Raw genomic sequence first — 19,314 nt, 5'->3', positions numbered from 1 at the left:
CTCCTGGCTGGCCTGCTGCTTCTGCCGGATGAAGGCGTGGACTTGGAGCTCGGACACTCTGCCTTCCAAGACGCACGAGCTGGAGGACCAACCAGGCGGTTGTGAAGAGACGTTTATTGTGGCAGCAGCAGGAGGTTCAGTCACAGGCACCTCAGGGCCAGGGCGTGCCCCCAAGGGCAGCACCGGGACCTACGTTGCAATTAGTGGAACAGAATTACAGTAAAATAGAAGTTTTTATAAAAAGCGTGTGTTTTAGGTACATAGTTTTTAAAAAATTTAACATTTTTCTCCGGATTTCCATGTTTACATTGTTATACCAACGATAACTGGTTGGAAAACATGGTGTTTGGCCACCTTTTTTCTCAAATTGTTGACTTCACGTTGATGTATTCTCATGCTTTCACTTTGAAGAGGAAGTATGCCTGTTTCTCTGGAGATCTAAATCTTAAGGCATTGCATAGATTACAGATGGGATGAAGGCCTTCGCTCAGACCCTATCTTGTATCCTACGCAATTAAAGCTTCCGCACCCGGCCCGGGCGCTGCTAAGTAACGGGGAGACTCAGGAGATGGCTTCTTGCTGGCGTCCTCCCCAGGGAGTGTCCGTGCCCGGCTGATCTTGGGGTGGTTTTCACAGTCGGCACAGTCCCAGGGGCGGGCCCCTGAGCGCGGACTCAGGCCACAGTGTCCCTTCCGTGGTAGAGCAGAGATCAGAGACCAAATAACAAGAGAACCTGGTGTCCCCAGGACGCTCTGAAATATCCATGAAGACACGAGCTAGTGCGTCTCCAGGTGTGAATTAACCACATAATGACCACAGGCCTGGCAGATCTTCCCCTCCTGCATGCAGGCAGGGAAACACAAATTTAAATTTAAAATGTGGTCCAACCAAACTAGACACACGGCAGCTATATTTAAGTTGATTAACTCTAATTATCCCCCACATTTCCCGCATAAAATCAAATATTTGAAAAACTAATCATAAAATCACACAGCAATGGTCTGTGTATTTAAATAAGTTTGCACATAATGCACCCCCCACTTGTGTTATCAAGGAAGTTTCCTTAGGTGTCTTGACCAAAACATTTCCATCCCATGAAATCTGTTATCACAGTAACGTTTTGCTCAGAAAAATGCACTGGATAGATCGTCCCCTGTGACTCTTGGGTTGAATTACTTTTTAATCATTCACGGCAACCTTGGAGAACTGCTTTCAAGTCCTCGGAGGGGGGGCAGGGACCGGTGTACCCTCATGGCCATGAGGTGCTGTCGATGAAGCCGCTTCCCAGCTCGGGTCACGGGGCTCCTTCCTCCCCAGCACAGGCCAGTGCGGGGGGGGGGGGGGGTAGACTGCGCTGCCCCCTGCCCCCCGCCCCCCGCCCCCCCCCCCCCCCCCCCCCCCGCGTGCAGCCTCCTCTAGGTGGTTCGCCTGCAACCAGAGTACAGCGGCCCCTCAGGCAGAGCGGCCCTGATGTGAGCAATGACAGGCAGCAGCGCACATTAAGCTCCATTCTTGGAAACCACTTCTTAGTATCCGTGCAATCTTTGTTCTCCCAAGAGCTGGGTGCACACACATGGGCCTAGAGCGATGCACGCACATGTGGTGGGCAGGCAGACATGTCTGTTCCCGTGAAGTGCCATTTTGACAGACCTGACACATCGATCTCATGGAAAAGGAACATGCCACCATTCAGTGTGAGCACTGAATACAAGCCCCACACGACAGAGGCCTGCCCGCAGCAGGCTGTGTGCTGGCCCGGAGCTCGGTCCGCTGCCACTGTCCCTGGGACAGAGGGTCACAGCACTTCACACCCTCCTGGCCCTCGTTCGGAACGGGCATTTCCGTCCCGGCATCGCGAGGGGACCCGTCACCGGCAGCTGGTGAGAACGGCGCCGTTTCCGGAGCGCCCAGCTCCCGTCCATCAACCCTTGTGCTCCGAGCCCTCGCCGGCCTCCCGGGCGCTCACCCCGCACACAGCGGTCAGCCGGGGAGCTGACCGCCACCTGCTTTCCGAGTCGGGGGTCAGACCCACCGGCAGGAGAGCGCAGGCCACTTCAGAAGCAAGCTGCGTCTTGCATATTGAAACGCAAACGTGAAGACCTCGTGCAGGGTGTGAGGGACCGGGCACAGGGTTTCACTGGGCCACCGAGACCCGCGGGAAGGGCAGGCCGGAGAAAGGTGGCCTGGCGCAGGGCCCACGGGAACCAGCGGCCCAAAGCACACCCCAGGGCTTCCTCCCTGCTCCGCCTCCCGGAACGGACGGGGAGGGAGGCAGCTGCCGGGAAGAGGCAGCCGCGGGAGCTGGAGCGGCTGGAAGGCTCCAGGACGAAGCTGAGGCGTTTCCTGCTCTGGGCGGGCCTCCTGCTGCAGAGACTCCCAGGACGCGTCCACTCCTGCCTGTCCCCCCCCCCCCCCCCCCCCCCGCCATGCTTAATGGGATTACAGAAGCAAACTCCAAAGCTCCGTCAGAGTGCTGGAGAGACTCCTAAGCTACCTTTCGTCTGGAATATGGAAATGATAAAGTACTTGATATTTATCATGAGATTTAGATTTTAAAAAACCTGCAAATTAATGCCGCCGGTCTGAGCTATCCACGTGCGCCCTCCTGGTATTTTTAAAAAGCAGGCGAGTAGGAGCCCCTGGCCATGCTCCTGCGCTGTCGCCTGCGGCTAGGAGGCGGAGAGCGACCTGGAACGGCCCACCACAGGCCCCCCGCCCAGCCCCCTCGGGGGCTCCCAGCACAGGCCACTCAATGACTGGGCTCACGTGGGCTCAGGATGCCCCGTGAAGGCAGGGCGGGAGCCAGCAGGAGCAGAGCCGGTGGCTGGAGAGCAGAAGACACAGCCCAGCCCGTCCTGGCTCAGGTGTCGGCGTCTCCAGTGGACAAAGCCAAAGCCCCATCCCCGTGCGGGGAGGACAGTCCTCCGAGGGGACTCCGGGGCAGCCCCGGCCCTGGGCGCCCTCTGGCTGTTCCCAGTCAGGAAAGCAGCAAAAACAATGTTTAGAAAATGGGGAAAAAGCAAGTACTTTCACAGATACAAAAACTGTTTACAAATAATTTCCTAAAGTATTCAGCGAAGTGGGTGGGAACAGGATGTTTTCATTTCAATTAGTCACAATGGTTCTGATGTTTACAAGAGAACAGCCCATCCCCCCTTCTCCCCTCCCCGAGCGCCCCAGAGCCTCTGCTCCTCACGTTCTCCTCCCTGAGCCCACATGGCGACCCTTGCTGGCTGGCCTCCTTCCGCTGCACGGGCGCTGGGAGGAGCCGGCAGGGCGAGGTGCAGAGCGCGGGCACGGCGGCCGCAGGGCAGGCGAGGAGGCCGCGGGGCCTGTGGCTCAGGGCGGGGCGCACAGGGCGGTTTTCCCTTCTGGTTAGAAGGCGGCTCTTGACAGAGTCCCGGAAGCTCAGCCACTGGCCTTCCTGAGGTACAAAGCCACGAGAGCCTTCTCTCCAGACTCCGAGCCGCCATGCCCAAGGCAATGCCCGGGTCCCAAGGCGCTGGGCTCCTGCCCAGCCGAGGCATCAGCAGTCGTGTAGACAGGTCAGAGAGAACGAGCGTTTAAGACAAAAAGTGTTTTTCAAATGGTGCGATTTCCTATCCTTCTCTGCAGATTACAATTCTTCATGAGTCTGAGGTCCTATAGAAAAAGACAATAATTGCAAAGAAAGTTATAAAATAGACTGGACATGTTCTAGTACTATGACCTATTATTTGTGCCCACACCTGCATTTTATCTCTTTTTAAATTTTTAGAAACTTTGGTTTGATGTGCTTGAAAGCAAAAACAACAACAAAAAAGACATTTGTGTCTTAAAAGGAAACACAATAGGAACTGTCTCCAAAGCACAGTGTTTATTTCCGGTAAAATGCACTATTTCAGCCAGGCCTTCCTTTTTCCTTTAGTAAACAGTTTCCTACGTAGCTCATTTACCATCTCTACTGCTAGGGTGTTTAAGCTGTTTCCAACGCCTCTGGCTTATAAGTATTTGTCAAGTAATTTCTCCCTAACTTCTTCTGTTGAGTGATTTCTGGGAGGTGACTGCGAGAGAGGAATTACTGAGGCAGACCCCGGCGCCACCCGAGGACGGCCTCGGCCCGCTGCTGTGTGGGCCCGGGCCGCGTCGGGATGAACAGCGCCCCGGGTACAACATCTCCACACGGGCTCCTGTCGCCTCCCTAGTGTCCCCTCAGATCCACTCACTATGTGCTTCCCTCTGACTGGGCAGGCTGTCTACATTCTCTGCCCGTCTATGGAAATCCTTGAAGTTTTACCCATGAATGTGAATCATTTGTATCTTGAATATCCACCCTTTAAGCTGTGAGTGTCAATATCATGATACAATCTCTAGGATGTTAGGGTGCATCGCTCAAGATCCATGTTGTGTAGCTGCTTTTTTAAAGTTAGTTTTGAGCTGAGTAAGTGGTAAGTCCAGAATTCAGCTGAGCAGTTCCCAGAAGGCACACTGTGTTCTAACAATTTTCCTAATGGCCAGGGTTCAAGGAGGCACAGCGCGAGGCCGGCGTGCAGAGGGCTCTCCGCTCGCGGCCTGAGTCACAGACACGCACGTTTGCTGGTCCCGAATGTGTTCACTCACTGGTGCCTGGACCGAGTCATGAAAAACCAAGGGATCTGGCAAGGGATTTCAATCTACTGTCAGGTTTGGCTTACGTAACACAAACTCCTGAACCTAAATAACAATACAAGGAAAGCACCCTTTATCAAAAAAAAGGAGGAAAAGGCAGCGACTGCGGGGTGACCACTCCTGTCGGGGCTGAGGGAGGGAGGGAGGGACAGGGACAGCGCCAGGACAGAGGCCACTCTCCTGCTGTCTGCAGCCCCAGAAACCAGAACTGCGAGGCAGGCCTACCGTCTGCACGAGGCTCCTTCGCCGGCTCCTCCCCGCGGGCCGCCGCCGCTTTCTCCTCCTGGAAGCGGATCTGCAGCTGCTTGACCTCCTGGTCATAGTCCTGCCACTCGGGGACAATGCGAACAGCTGCCTCCAGCTTGGGCTCTTTGGTCATGGGGTTATTACACTGTGAAGACCAGAGAAATGACCACGTGCTTCAGCAGAGCTGGAGAAGGTGCGTCAGAGAGCTCAGAGTGTTTCTGCTCAGGCCCTCACCCACCCGAGGCCTGGCAGCAGAGCGGAGTGGGCCTGGCTCCCGGACAGCCACGCACACAGGAGGGTTGCTCCCTGCGCCCCTAAACCTACGTTGCAGAGGCAGACGGATGAGACTATGCGCCCCGAGACAGACACCCCGGAACAGGCAGGAGTGGCGGCCAGCTTACCAAGTCAATGGTCTTGGCCCTCTTCTTAGAGGCGTCATCACACCACGTCTCGCACCACAGCCATTCTTGAGGGAGCGATTTAATTGGCACCTGATGGATCATGTTATTGGGCAAATCCTATTTGGTAAAAAAACCAACAATACAACAATGGTTCAGGGGAAATTTAAATAAATGCAGAGCAAATCAGCGATGTCAGCTGCTCATCGCCTAACACGTGCCAGTCACAAATTTCAGAACTGAAAAGGTGCTTACCAAAAGCCTTAGAGAAGTTAAAGTACTGATTTATGGTGTTTTTAAAAACCACAAAGTTAGAGAGTCCATAAAACATCGCAGAGCCTGCACCTGGACCTCCCACCACGAGGGCAATTCTAAGAAAAAGCCTTTTGAAAGTCAACTTTCAAGACAGAGTCTGGCTCTTTCTGTTCAGTTTTGCTCAATGTAAGCTCTGAATTCATCTTGTCCTCCGAGGCCTGGTCCCAAATGGATGAAGCCCACACGTTTTCTAGCCAACTGTACCTATGCTTTGCAGCTTTTTTTCTCAGGAAACATTCTGTGTTTGACACAATCAAACATTCCATATGAGCCAGCAATTACACTCCAGGTATGTACACAAAAGAACTGAAAGGAAGGACTCAAACAGATGCTGTCTGACAATGTTCATAGAAGCATTACCCACAAGAGTCAAAAGGTAGAAATAAGCCAAATGTCCATCAACAGACGGGTAAACACAACATGGTACATGTATGCAATGAAGTATCACACCATCTGGACAGGAAGAAAACTCCGATACCTGCTGTAACGTGAATGAACCTTGAACACATGCCACGTGAAATAAGCCAGATACAAAAGGAAAGATATTGTATGATTCCAAAAAGTATGTAAATAGGCAAATTCATAGAGACAGAAAATAGACTAACGGTTACAAGGAGAAAAAGAGAATTACTCTTTTTTTTTTAAATTATATTTTTATTTATTTTTTATAGAGAGGAAGGGAGAGGGATAGAGAGTTAGAAACATCGAACAGCTAGCTCCTGCACACCTCCCACTGGGGATGTGCTCACAACCAATGTACATGCCCTTGACCGGAATAGAACCTGGGACCCTTCAGTCTGCAGGCTGATGCTCTATCCACTGAGCCAAACCAGTCAGGGCGAGAATTACTCTTTTTAAAAAAATACATTTTTACTGATTTCAGAGAGGGAGGAAGAGGGAGAAAGAGAGAAACATCAATGATGAGAGAAAATCACTGATCGGCTGCCTCCTGCACGCCCCCTACTGGGGAACGAGCCCGCAACCGGGGCATGTGCCCAGGTCCACAGGCTGACATCTATCCACTGAACCAAACTGGCAAGGGTGGGGGATTACTCTTTGATTGGTGCACAGTTTATGTTTGGGAGGATAAAAAAGCTCTGGAGATGGACAGTTACACAACACTATGAAGGTACTTAATGCCACCGAGTTGTACACTTAAAAATGACTAAAATGGTAAATTTTATGTTATGTATATTTTACCATAATTAATTTCTTACTAGTGAACTCACATAAGGAAAACTAGAGACTATTCTCCAGGCAGATGAAAAGTGACCCTGTACCGAAGCCCAGGAAGACCGGGAAGAACGACGAGTAACCAAAAGGCACCTCCATACGTAAACCTCACTCTAGACACTGACTGCTCATCAAGGACTTCTCCTGAGGAGTGAAGTGCAGAGATGCAAACGCAAGGCGGCAGGCCATCAGGTTGGGATGACGCGTTGGGAGCAGGCAGACTCGCAGCCCCGCCACCCATTTATGAATCACCCTGTGCCCATGGGACGCAGGGGTCAGGCTCTGGTAAGCTCTCCAGGTGATTCATTCACACATGCTAAAATTTGACACCAAATTTCCCAATTGTTTTGCACTATGTGGTAGGTGGGTAAAATATACCAAATAATATACCAAATATACCAAATATTTGGAAAGTCAGACATACACACTATAATTGGTAGAATAGTCATTAAAAGAATTGTAAAAAAGTGTATAGTTTAATCGAGGGAAAATGAAATTAAAACTCTCACTCAATCTGAAATAAACGGACTGAGGAGAAAAAGGAAACATCAGATACATGTAATAAGTAGGAGTAATATAGAAAAGACAAACTTATGGGTAGTTATACTAACTATAAATGGGCTAAAAGTTCAAATTAAATGATTGTTACACCAAATGAAAGAACAAACAAATACAAGCTATTTGTGAAAAAACAGAACTAAAATATAAGGGTAGAGAAAGATTGAAAATAAAGGTTTTAAAAAATATATAATGTAACCCTAACTGAAAGGAAGACTAACATAAGAATAAGCACACTTTAAGGCCCAAAAAGAAAAATTAAAAAGGTATTACTAGAGATAATAAAAAGTTAATTTGTCAGAAATATGTATATGACTTCTAAGTTTCTAGCCACTCAATAACAATCTCAAAATACGTAAAGCAAAACTTGACAAAACCAAGAACGAGAAAGATTTTACAGTACAGAAAAAGATTTTTAAAAAATTGCTCAGAAACTAAAAGAAGAGACATAAAACACATAACATATTGCTAAACTTGCCCTAACAAGCACATATGGAAAATCATTATACCTAATGACTATCCTATATAATAAATAGGTAATATGCAAATTGACCCTCACGCCCTCATACAAATGGCTGCCCCCATGTGGTCAAAGATGGCCACCACAAGATGGCCGGCAGGGGAGGGTAGTTGTGGGCAATCAGGTCAGCAGGAGAGGGAGGGCAGTTGGGGGCGACCAGGCCAGCAGGGAAGGCAGTTGGGGGCGACTGGGTCTGCAGGGGAGGGCAGTTGGGGGGGACCAGGCCTGCAGGGGAGGGCAGTTGGGGGTAACTGGGCTGTCAGGGGAGCAGTTAGGTGTTGATCAGACTGGCAGGGGAGTGGTTAGGGGGTGATCAGGCAGGCAGACAGGTGAGTTGGGAGCCGGCAGTCGGACATCCCTCAAGAGGTCCTAGATTGGAGAGGGTGCAGGCTGGGCTGAGGGACACCCCTGCCTCAGTGCACAAATTTTGTGCACCGGGCCTCTAGTAGAATATAAAGCCAGATGAATTGTTTACCCAGACTGACCATATCTGAGTCAAAAAGCAAATCTCAGTAGACTTCAGTGCCTGAAATCACACGGAATACATGCTCAGATCACAGAGCAAATGAGCCAGAAATTAACAAAATCACAGCGGGAGGCCATCACCATTGTGTTTTGTCAGAGCAAGACGGTGCGGGGCAGCACCCATGGTGGAGGGCATTGAGGTGGAGGCAGCGCCCGTGCGTGGGAGGGCAGTGTAAAGGGGGGGTGGCCACGCCCAGGAAGCCCGCCCTAGCCCAGGGCAGGGCCCTATCGCCAGGGGATGGAAGGAGCTGGAATGGCATCATTAACAAAGATGGCCTTGTGCATGGGGTGAGGCTGGGCTCAGCACCCTCACCCCCACAGCTGCAGTGCGGACAATCATGTGGGCGCAGCAGTCCCACCTGGACCAACACAGGGCAGGTGTGAGGGTGCATCCAGCCGTCCACCGTGCGAAGGGGCCCCTGGAAGATGGTGCCTATGCACACGGAGAGGGCAGGGCCCAGGCAGCGCGCAGGAAGCGGCCGGCTGAGGGTGACATTTAGATACAACTTAATAAAAATATTGACAAATGAAGTAACAGAAAATGTCAACAGTCCCATAAATGTTAAAGAAATTAGAGTCATAATTTAAACACAGAAAAGCTCTATCTGGCTGCACTAGTGAATTCCACCAAACATTTAAGAAATAAATAATGCAATAAATTAAATGAAAAAGAACAAAGCATACCTCATTTTATTAAGCCAACATAGATAGGCTTGTTACCAACACCTGACAGGGACATTACAAGCCAGTGTCACACAAAAACATAAATGCAAATTCCTTAAACTAACACCAGCACAAAGAATTCAGGAACATACAGAAAATAATAATAAATCATGACCACGTTGTAATATATTTCAGAAATTATATTAAGTAAATAATTAACTACATTACAGAATAAAAAAAATATAATCTCAGATGTTAAAAACATACAAAATTTAACATGAGATTTTTCAAAAAAGAGCAGCAAACTAGGAATACAAGGAGCTTTCTTAATCTGAACGAGAGGCACCTACAGCACAAATACAGCAAACGCAATGCTTAGTGCTGAAATGCCAAAAACTCTCCTTTCGATTCAAGCATGTCCATTATCAACATTTCTACTCAGCAGTATCGAAGTCCTAGCAAACAGAAAAAGCATGAAAAAAAATCTTTAAAAGTAAGATTGAAAAAAGGGTGAAATTATCATTATTTGTAGATAATATTATGTAAATAAAAAATACAAAAGTATATACAGATTGGCAAGGTAACTGACTAAACCAATGAACAAAAATCAAAGATACTAGCAACAAATAAAAAACAAGTTTTAAAAAATAACTCTTATAAGATCGCTATGAAGAAAACTTATTGAATGAAATTAAACACAACCCAAATATAAAATCCTAGCAAATGCTTTTTCCTCTCCCAAACCTGACAATCTAATTCTCAAATATATATAGGAAAACAAAAGACAAAAAATATTGTAAGACACTCTTGAAAAAGAATGAGGCAGGAGTATCTGAATTACTAGGAATCAAGGCTCATTATAAAGCCACAGGAGTTGAAATATTTTTAGTATGGGTGTGAGACAGACAAACAGACCAATGGGATAAAATAGAGGCTCAAGAACCAAATCCATGGGAGCTTCATATCTGACAAAGATGTCACTGTGGAACAGCAGGTTTCATTAAAGAAGAAAATCATGCTGTGTGCACATAGAGAATGAAAGCTGAACTCTTATCTCACACCATACATAAAACAAATTTCTACTGGAATAAAGATCTAAATATAAAAGAAAAATAAGGCTCATATACAAAAACATCTACATGGCCTGCCTGGTGTGGCTGTGACGTCAACCAATGAACCAGGAAGTCACTGGTTTGATTCCCAATCAGGGCACATACCAGGTTGCGGGCTCGATACCTAGTGGAAGGTGTCCAGGAAGCAGTCAATCAATGATTCTCTCTCATCACTAATGTTTTTATCTCTCTCTCCCTTTCCCTTCCTCTTTGAGATCAATAAAAATATATATGTTTTTAAAATCTACATGACCTTAACAAGAGCTAAAAAGCATTAACCATAAAGGAAGATACTGACCAGTGAGACTACAAAAGATCCCTTTAAGAGAGTCAAAGTAGGAAATTTTGCAACATAGTTAACGAAGAATCCTATATAATAAAAGGCTAATATGCAAATTGTCCCCTCACTGGGAGTTCAACCAGGAGTTTGACTAGGAGGCGGGGCCGGCCGGCCAACCACCTGCAGCCCCTTCCCCTGGCCGGCCACACCGATCAGGCCTCTAGTATACTATCCTACCTAATAATAGAGTAATATGCAAATTGACCGTACCTTCGCTATGCCCACGATTGGCCAGGAGGCGCGGGGGGGGGGGGCGGGACTCGGGGTGGCCAGGGTGTCCGATTGGGCCGGCGGGACGCTGAGCTCGCGTTGCCAGCACGGTGCGAGCTCAGGGTCTGCGCCATGGCTGTGCTGCGGCACAGAAGAGGCCTCTGGGGCAGCGAGCCCACATCCCGCTGCCGACCATCAAAAGCGGGGAGCTGGTGTCCGCTCTGGCACCAGCGGACAGACACCCAGCTCCCCCGTGATTGAAAGTGCAAGTGGGGGAGCTGGGTGTCTGTCCGCTCCGGCACCAGGCCAAAAGCCTCCACCAGAGGCTTTTGAAAGGCCTGGTGCACCAGCGGACACCCAGCTCCCCCGCAATCGAAAGCGGGGAGCTGTGTGTGTGCTCCGGCACCAGCGGACCCCCTGCCATCAAAAGCGGGGAGCAGGCTCCCAGCAGTGTCCGCGGAGCGTGCTAGGCTTTGTGGGGCAGTGGATATGGCCTGGATGGCAGATTAGGCCTAGGGGACCCTACACGTGCATGATTTAATCATGCATTGGGCTTCTAGTCTATACTAATAAAAGCCTAGGTGGTCCTCGTGCCCTCGTGTGACGCCCTCGCACGACTCCCTCATGTTGTCACAAGGTGGCCAGCTGGGGAAGGCAGTTGTGGGCAATAAGACTGGTAGGGGAGGGTAGTTGGGGACAACAGGCCAGCAAGGGATGGCCATTGGGGACGATTGGGCCGGCAAGAGAGAGCAGTTGTGGGCGACTAGGCCTGCAGGGGAGGGCAGTTAGGGGTGACCAGGCCTGCAGGGGAGGGCAGTTGGGGGCGATCAGGCTGGCAGAGGAGCAGTTAGGCGCCAATCAGGCCAGCAGGGGAGCAGTTAGGAGGTGATCAGGCCTGCAGGTAGAAGCAGTTAGGGGCAATCAGGCAGGCAGACAGGCGAGCAGTTAGAAGCCAGCGGTCCCAGATTGTGAGAAGGATGTCTGACTGCCGGTTTAGGCCCGATCCCTGTGGGGTCCAAGATTGGAGAGGGTGCAGGCTGGGCTGAGGGACACCCCATCCAGTGCACGAATTTCGTGCACCGGGCCTCTAGTCTATATATGTAAAAGCCTAAGCGGCCATTACGAATGTAACGACCGGTCTTTATTATATGCACTGACCACGAGGGTGTAGACACTCAAAACAGGAGCTTCCCCCTGGTGGTAGTTCACTCCCACAGCAGCAGCAGTGTCGCTCAGCTGACTGACCCAACCACCAGCCTGGCGGCAGCCACTCACTCCCTCAGTAGTCCTGCAGATCCAATCTCTGGAGAAAAGGCCATGCACCGATGCATCAGTGCTGGCGGCACAACCCAAGAGCGCCGCCAGACTCCTGGAAGTCAGCCTCAGGCACCACGGCCACTTCCACTCCCTAGATGCTCCAAAAGGAAGAAAGGATATAAAAGCGGCCGCAGGTGGCCCCTGAGTGTACAACCACCCCCGACCCACTGCTGTGGCACAGGCCCCGCACATCCTGGCAACTGGGCTCTCCAGTGACTATCGAGGTGCACACCCTCCCGTCGAGCCCTCTGCTTCAGCCACAGGCCCTGCGTGACACAGCGCCTGGTGACAGCAAAAATGTGGCAACAAAGAAGCAACCCCCAACGAATGAAAAGGAGGAACCACCAGAAGAGGAACTAAATGAAACAAAGGCATTCAATATATCAGGAAAAGAATTCAGAGTAAAGGTCATACAGTTCATAAACCATATGGATGAGAAAAATCAACAACTTATGTAAGAACCAAGAGGAAATAAAAAATGATATAGCTACAATAAAAAAACACAATGGAAGGTTTCAACAGTAGACTAGAAGAAGTGGAGGACTGAATTAGTGAGTCAGAAGATAGGGCAGGGAAATACACCCAATCTGAACAGCAACTGGAGAAAAAAATTAGAAAGCAGGAGAAGAGCTTAAGAGAGCTTCAGGACAACGTGAAACAAAGTAACATACATATAATAGGGTGCCAGAAGGACAAAAAGAGAAACAAGAATTAGAAAACATATTTGAAGAAATAATAAAAAAACTTCCCTGATTTGGGGAAGGTCACACAAGCAAAGAGAGTCTTAAACAAGATGAACCAAAAAGACCCACATCAAGACATGTCGCAATTACAATGGCAAATGTTTATCACAAAAAAAGAATCTTAAAGGCTGCAAGAGAGAGACATAGAGTTACCTACAAAGGATCTCCTATTAGATTATCAAATGATTTCTCAACAGAAACACATCAGGCCAGAAGGGAATGGAATGAAGTATACAAAGTGATGCAAAGCAAGGGACTGAATCCAAGAATACTCTATCCAACAAGGGTATCATTCAAAATTGAAGAAGAAATCAGGAGCTTCACAGACAGAAAAAGTCTAAGGAAGTTTAATACTACCAAGCCAGCAATGCAAGAAATACTAAAGGGAATGCTGTAAAAAGAAAAAAGGAAAAGAAAAAAAAAAAAAAAAAACAAAGGGAAAAAGGAACACAGGCATAAAGAATGAAAATGGCTACAAACAAGTACTTATCAATAATAACTTTAAACGTAAATGTACTAAATGCTCCAATCAAAAGAAATAGAGTGGCTGAATGCATTAGAAAACACGACCCATATATATACTGTCTACAAGAGACCCACCTCAGAACAAGGGACTCACACAGACTGAAAGTGAAGGAATGGAAAAATATTTTTTAAGGCAAAAGGAAAAAAAAAAAAAAGCTGGGACACCAATACTTATATTCGACAAAATTGACTTCAAAGTGAAGGCCATAACAAGAGATAAGAAGGCCACTTCATAATACTAAAGGGAGCAATTCAACAAGAGGATATAACCCTGGTAAACATGCACCCAATGCAGGAGCACCCAAATACATAAAAAAAACTTCTGGAAGACATCAAGGGAGAGATCGACAGCAATACAATCACAGTAGGGGACTTTAATACCCCATTGACATCACTGGATAAATCCTCTAAACAAAAAATCAGCAAAGAAACATCAATTCTAAACAATTCACTAGATCACATGGAATTAATCGACTACTTCAGAATATTTCACCCCAAAGCTATAGAATATACATTCTTCTCAAGTGCACATTTTCAAAGACAGACCACATACTGGGACATAGGCAAAGTCTTTTCAAATTCAAGAAGAATGAAATCATATCAAGCAACTTCTCAGATCACAATGGCATAATATTAGAAATAAACTACAATAAAAACAACCACAAAAATTCAAACACTTGGAGTCTAAATAGCACGTTATTAAACAACTAGAGGCCCGGTGCATGAAATTCTTGCACTGGGGGGAGGGTGGCTCTCACCATCCGGGAGCCTCTGGGGGATGTCTGACTGCAGGCCTAGGCCCGATCCCTATGGACAACCCTCTCACAGTCTGGGACCCCTCAAGGGATGTAGCATTGCACCAGGTGGCAACCAGGGAGGAGCCCAAATTGGGGCCGGGCGCCGCACCACTTGCGCTTATCCTGGCCTGCTGCTGCGGAGTTGGGAGAGACTCCTGCCGTGGCAGCTGTGATAGCCAGCCGTGAGCCTGGCTTCTGGCTGAGCAGCGCTCCCCCTGCGGGAGCACACTGACTATCAGGGGAAGTTCCTGCATTAAGTGTCTGCCCCCTGGTGGTCAGTGCATCACAGTGACCAGTTGTTCCACCTTAATGGTCGCTGAGGCTTAGATTATATAGATGATTGGGTTACCAAAGAGATCAAAGAAGAAATAAAAAGCATCCTGGAAATAAATGAAAATGAAAACACAACAACCCCAAATCTATGGGACACAATGAAAGCAGTCCTGAGAGGGAAGTTCATAGCATTACAGGCCTTCCTCAAAAATACAAGAAAAGCTGATAATAAATTATCTAACTCTACAACTTAAAGCATTAGAAAGAGAGCAACAAGAGAAGCCCAGAGTATGTAGAAGGAAGGAAAAAATAAAGGTCAGAGAGAAAGTAAATGACATAGAGAACAACAACAACAAAAAATACAAAAGATCAATGAAACCAAGAGCTGGTTCTTTGAAAAGATAAACAAGAGTGATGAACCTCTAGCCAGGCTCACCAAGAAGCAAAGAGAGAGGATTCAAATAAACAAAATCTAAATGAAAGAGGTGAAGTAACAACAGACCCCACAGAAATACAAAGGATTGTAAAAAAAAAAATTCTATGAACAACTCTATTCTAAAAAACTGGTCAACCTAGAAGAAATGGACATATTCCTAGAAAAATAGGGCCTTCCAAAACTCAATCAGGAAGAATTTAAAAATCTGAATAGGTCGATAAGTATGGAGGAAGTTGAAGCAGTAAACAAAAAACTTCCAGCAAACAAAAGCCCTGGGCCAGATATTTTCACAGGGGAGTTTTGCCAACATTCAAAGAACTAAAACCTATCCTCCTCAGACTATTTCAAAAAATTCAAGAGGAAGGCACACTTCCAAGCTCATTCTATAAAGCCAGCATTACCCTAATCCCAAAACCAGAGAGACACTACACTACAAAGAAAGAAAATTACAGGCCAATATCACTGATGAAAATAAATGCTAAAATCCTCAACAAAATTCTAGCAAATCGTGCCCTAACTGGTTTGGCTCAGTGGATAGAGCATTGGCCTGCAGACTGAAGGGTCCCAGGTTCGATTCCGGTCAAGGGCATGTACCTTGGTTGTGGGCACATCCCCAGTAGGGAGTGTGCAGGAGGCAGCTGATTCATGTTTCTCTCTCATCGATGTTTCTAACTCTCTATCCCTCTCCCTTCCTCTCTGTAAAAAAAATCAATAAAATATATTTTAAAAAATTCTAGCAAATCGGATCCAGCATTACATTAAAAAGATCATACACCATGACCAGTGAGATTTATTCCAGGGATGCAAGGATGGTACAACATCTACAAATCAATAAACAAAGAGAGATAAAAAGCACATAATCTCATCAATTAATGCAGAAAAAGCATTTGACAAAAATCAACACCCTTTCTTGATAAAAACTCTCAGCAACATGGGAATAGAGGGAACAAACCTCAACATAATAAAATCCTTATATGACAAACCTACAGCCAACATCAGACTCAATGGGCAAAAAGTAAAACCATTTCTTCTAAGAACAGGAACAAGACAGGGATGCCCACTCTCACCACTCCTGTTCGACATAGTACTGGAAATACTAGCCATTGTGATCAGACAAGAAGAAATAAAAGGCATCCAAATTGGAAAAGAAGAAGTAAAACTGTCCTTATTTGCAGATGACATGATACTGTACATAGAAAACCCCAAAGACTCCATAAAAAAACTACTAGACCTAATAAATGAATTTGGCAATGTAGCAGGATACAAAATTAACACCCAGAAATCTATTGCTTTTCTATACACCAATAATGAACTCACAGAAAGAGAAACAAAAAAGAACAGAACAATCCCATTTACCATTGCAACAAAAAAAATTAAGGTACCTAGGAATAAACTTAACTAAGAAGGTAAAAGACCTATACTTGGGCCAGGAGTAGAGGTGACTTATAAGACATTGAAAAAAGAGACAGTGGAAGACATAAACAAATGGAAGAATATACCATGTTCATGGACTGGTAGAATCAACATACTACCCAAAGCAATTTATAGATTCAATGCAATCCCCATTAAGATACCAATGGCATATTTCTCAGATCTAGAACGAACATTCCAAAAATTCATATGGAATAAAAAAAGACCCCGAATAGCCATAGCAATCTTGAGAAAGAACAAAGTTGGAGGGATCACAATACCAGATATCAAGCTTTACTACAAAGCCACTGTTCTCAAAACTGCTTGGTCCTGGCACAAGAACAGACATATAGACCAATGGAACAGAACAGAGAACCCAGAAATTGACCCAAGCCATTATGCTCAATTAATATTTGACAAAGGAGGTAAGAGCAAATAATGGAGTTCAAAACAGTCTCTTCAATAAATGGTGTTGGGAAAATTGGACAGATACATGCAAAAGATGAAACTAGATCACCAACTTACACCATACACAAAAACAAACTCAAAATGAATAAAGGACTTAAACATAAGACGGGAAACCATAAAAATCTTAGAAGAATCTATAGGCAGCAAAATATCAGACATATGTCATAGCAATATCTTTACCGATACAGCTCCTAGGGCAATGGAGACTAAGGAGAAAATAAACAAATGGGACTACATCAAAATAAAAAGCTTCTGCACAGCAAAAGAAACCATCAACAAAACAACAAGAAAGCCCACTGCATGAGAGAACATATTTGCCAATGTTATATCTGATTAGGGCCCAATCTCCAAAATTTATAGGGAACTCATACATCTTAACAAAAGGAAGATAAAAAATCCAATAACAAAATAGGCAAAGGACTTAAATAGACACTTTTTGAAGGCGAATATACAGAAGGCCAAAAGACTTCATATGAAAACATGCTCACAAAGTCACTTATCATCCAAGAGAAGCAAATCAAAATGACTATCATAAACAAATAAACAAACTACAAGTGCTGGTGAGGATGCAGAGAAAAAGGAACCCTTGTGCACTGCTGGTGGGAATGCAGACTGGCGCAGCCACTGTGGAAAACAGTATGGAGTTTCCTCAAAAAATTAAATATTGAACTGCCATTTGACCCAGTGATCCCACTTCTAGGAATATATCCTAAGAAAACAGAAACACCAATCAGAAAGGAGATATGCACCCCTATGTTCATAGCAGTACAATTTACAATAGCTAAGATTTGGAAACAGGCTAAGTGTCCCCCAGCAGGTGAGTGGATTAAAGAACTGGTACATCTACACAAAGGAATACTACGTTGCTGTAAAAAAAAAAAAAAAAAGGAACTCTTACCATTCGTAAGAGCATGGATGGACCTGGAGAGCATTATGCTAAGTGAAATAAGCCAGTCAGAGAAAGATAAATATCACATGATCTCACTCATTTGTGGGATATAATGAACATAAACAGATCCGGAGACAGAGAAGCAGCGAACAGACCGGCAAACTTCAGAGGAAAGACAGAGGAGGGTGGGGGGGCGGGGAAGGGGGAGAGAGCAACCAAAGGACTTGTATGCATGCATATGAACCTAACCAATGGACACAGACACCAGGGGGGTGAGGGCATGTGCTGGGAGTGTGGGTTGGCTGGGGAGAGCTCAACGGGGGGAAAGGGCGACATATGTAATACTGTATGTAATACTTTAAACAATAAAGAATTTAAAATTTGAAAAATAAAATAAAATATATTTAGAAAACAAACAAACAACTACAAAAAGCAATAATTATAAATCTGTACTGATGGGCATATAATGTGTAAACATCTAAACTATATGACAATAACAGTATGGGGGTACAAAGCTTTTGGATACTACTAAAGTTAAGTTGTTATTAATCCAAACTAGATTGTCATAAATTAAATTATTAATGATAAACATCAAGACACCACTAAGAAAATAACTCAAAAGTATATAGCAAAAGGAACAACGGAATTAAAATATCCAACGTAAAAGGCCATGATGTAGGACATGAGGAACACAAGAGGATATATAGGATACAAACAGGAAATGGCAGAAGTGAATCCCATCTCACTGATAATTACAGTAAGTGCAGATGCATTAAACTCTTCACTGAAAGCCACATGGGATGTCAGCTCACAACTACCAAATTAATAGACTGCCAACAAGTATTGGTCAAATATGAATTCTTATATAGCTGATGAGAGTATAAATTAAAACTACTTTGTACAACTGTTTGGAATTATCTAGTAAAGATAAAGACACACAAGTCTGATGACCAAGCAATTCTATTTGTACATGCAACTGAAAACTGTACACGTGCACCTGGACACGTGCGTGAGTGACCACAGAGCATTCCCCGGGGAGGTGAGCAAACAAAGCATCATGCACGACATGCACACCACATGGGTGCGCCTCCAACACAACGCTGAACAAGAGCTCATCTTTATGATGCCAGAGAGACAGGAAGGGAAAAAAGGGAGACGAGTTTAGTTTATAGGAAACATGTGTACTGTATGCCTCTGTAGAGTCACTCTAAGAAAAGCAGGCAGATGGCCACCACAGCAGTCAGGATGCGCGACACTTGTTAGAGAAGGGTGGCTTCTGAGATGCTAGCCTTAAACTAGGTGGTGGTACATGGGCATTTGCTCGGTGGTGATTTATTAATGCACATGAATATTTTTGTTTTGTACACTTTTCTTTATGGGTGCTATACAGCACAAAAAGGCTTAAATGTGTTTAAGGCAGACTTTGAAGGAAAACAAATTATGTGAAACTATATACAACATCTAAACTATAATTTTACCTCTGAAAATTGTTTAGCGCCAATGAACAGTATTGAGCTCAGCTAAATTTCTTAACAAACACCATGGTTTCCGACAGAAAAGGAGTCTGTGATACTGTACCCCACACTGTGACTTGGAGCTGGTCAGTTCCTAGAGGAAAGGAATGACCTGACCCTAGCAGGCAGAGAAACAAACGGATCCGAGCAGCTTGGGTACAAACTGAAAAGATCC

General features: G+C 45.8%; 1 protein-coding gene across 7 annotated transcripts in view; it reads right to left on the bottom strand.

Annotated features, from left to right (window-relative positions):
* Nucleotides 1-1,391: 1,391 nt before the first annotated feature.
* The window catches only part of UGGT1 (UDP-glucose glycoprotein glucosyltransferase 1), a 150,832-nt gene continuing 132,909 nt past the window's right edge, over nt 1,392-19,314 (bottom strand). For all 7 annotated transcript variants that reach the window (XM_079781796.1, XM_079781792.1, XM_079781791.1 and 4 more), the window contains 3 exons: nt 5,295-5,411; nt 4,873-5,038; nt 1,392-3,642 (listed from right to left, as the gene is read on the bottom strand). In XM_079781796.1, the coding sequence (XP_079637922.1) occupies nt 3,617-3,642; nt 4,873-5,038; nt 5,295-5,411 (309 nt within the window). In that variant the 3' untranslated portion in view covers nt 1,392-3,616. The remainder of the gene's footprint in view (nt 3,643-4,872; nt 5,039-5,294; nt 5,412-19,314) is intronic.

The sequence above is a fragment of the Cnephaeus nilssonii genome (genome assembly GCF_951640355.1).
Source record: "Cnephaeus nilssonii genome assembly, chromosome: 10".
NCBI classification, from domain to species: domain Eukaryota; kingdom Metazoa; phylum Chordata; class Mammalia; order Chiroptera; family Vespertilionidae; genus Cnephaeus; species Cnephaeus nilssonii.
The sequence above is the reverse complement of the archived record's forward strand: the minus strand, read 5'-3'. Positions and strand labels throughout refer to the sequence as shown.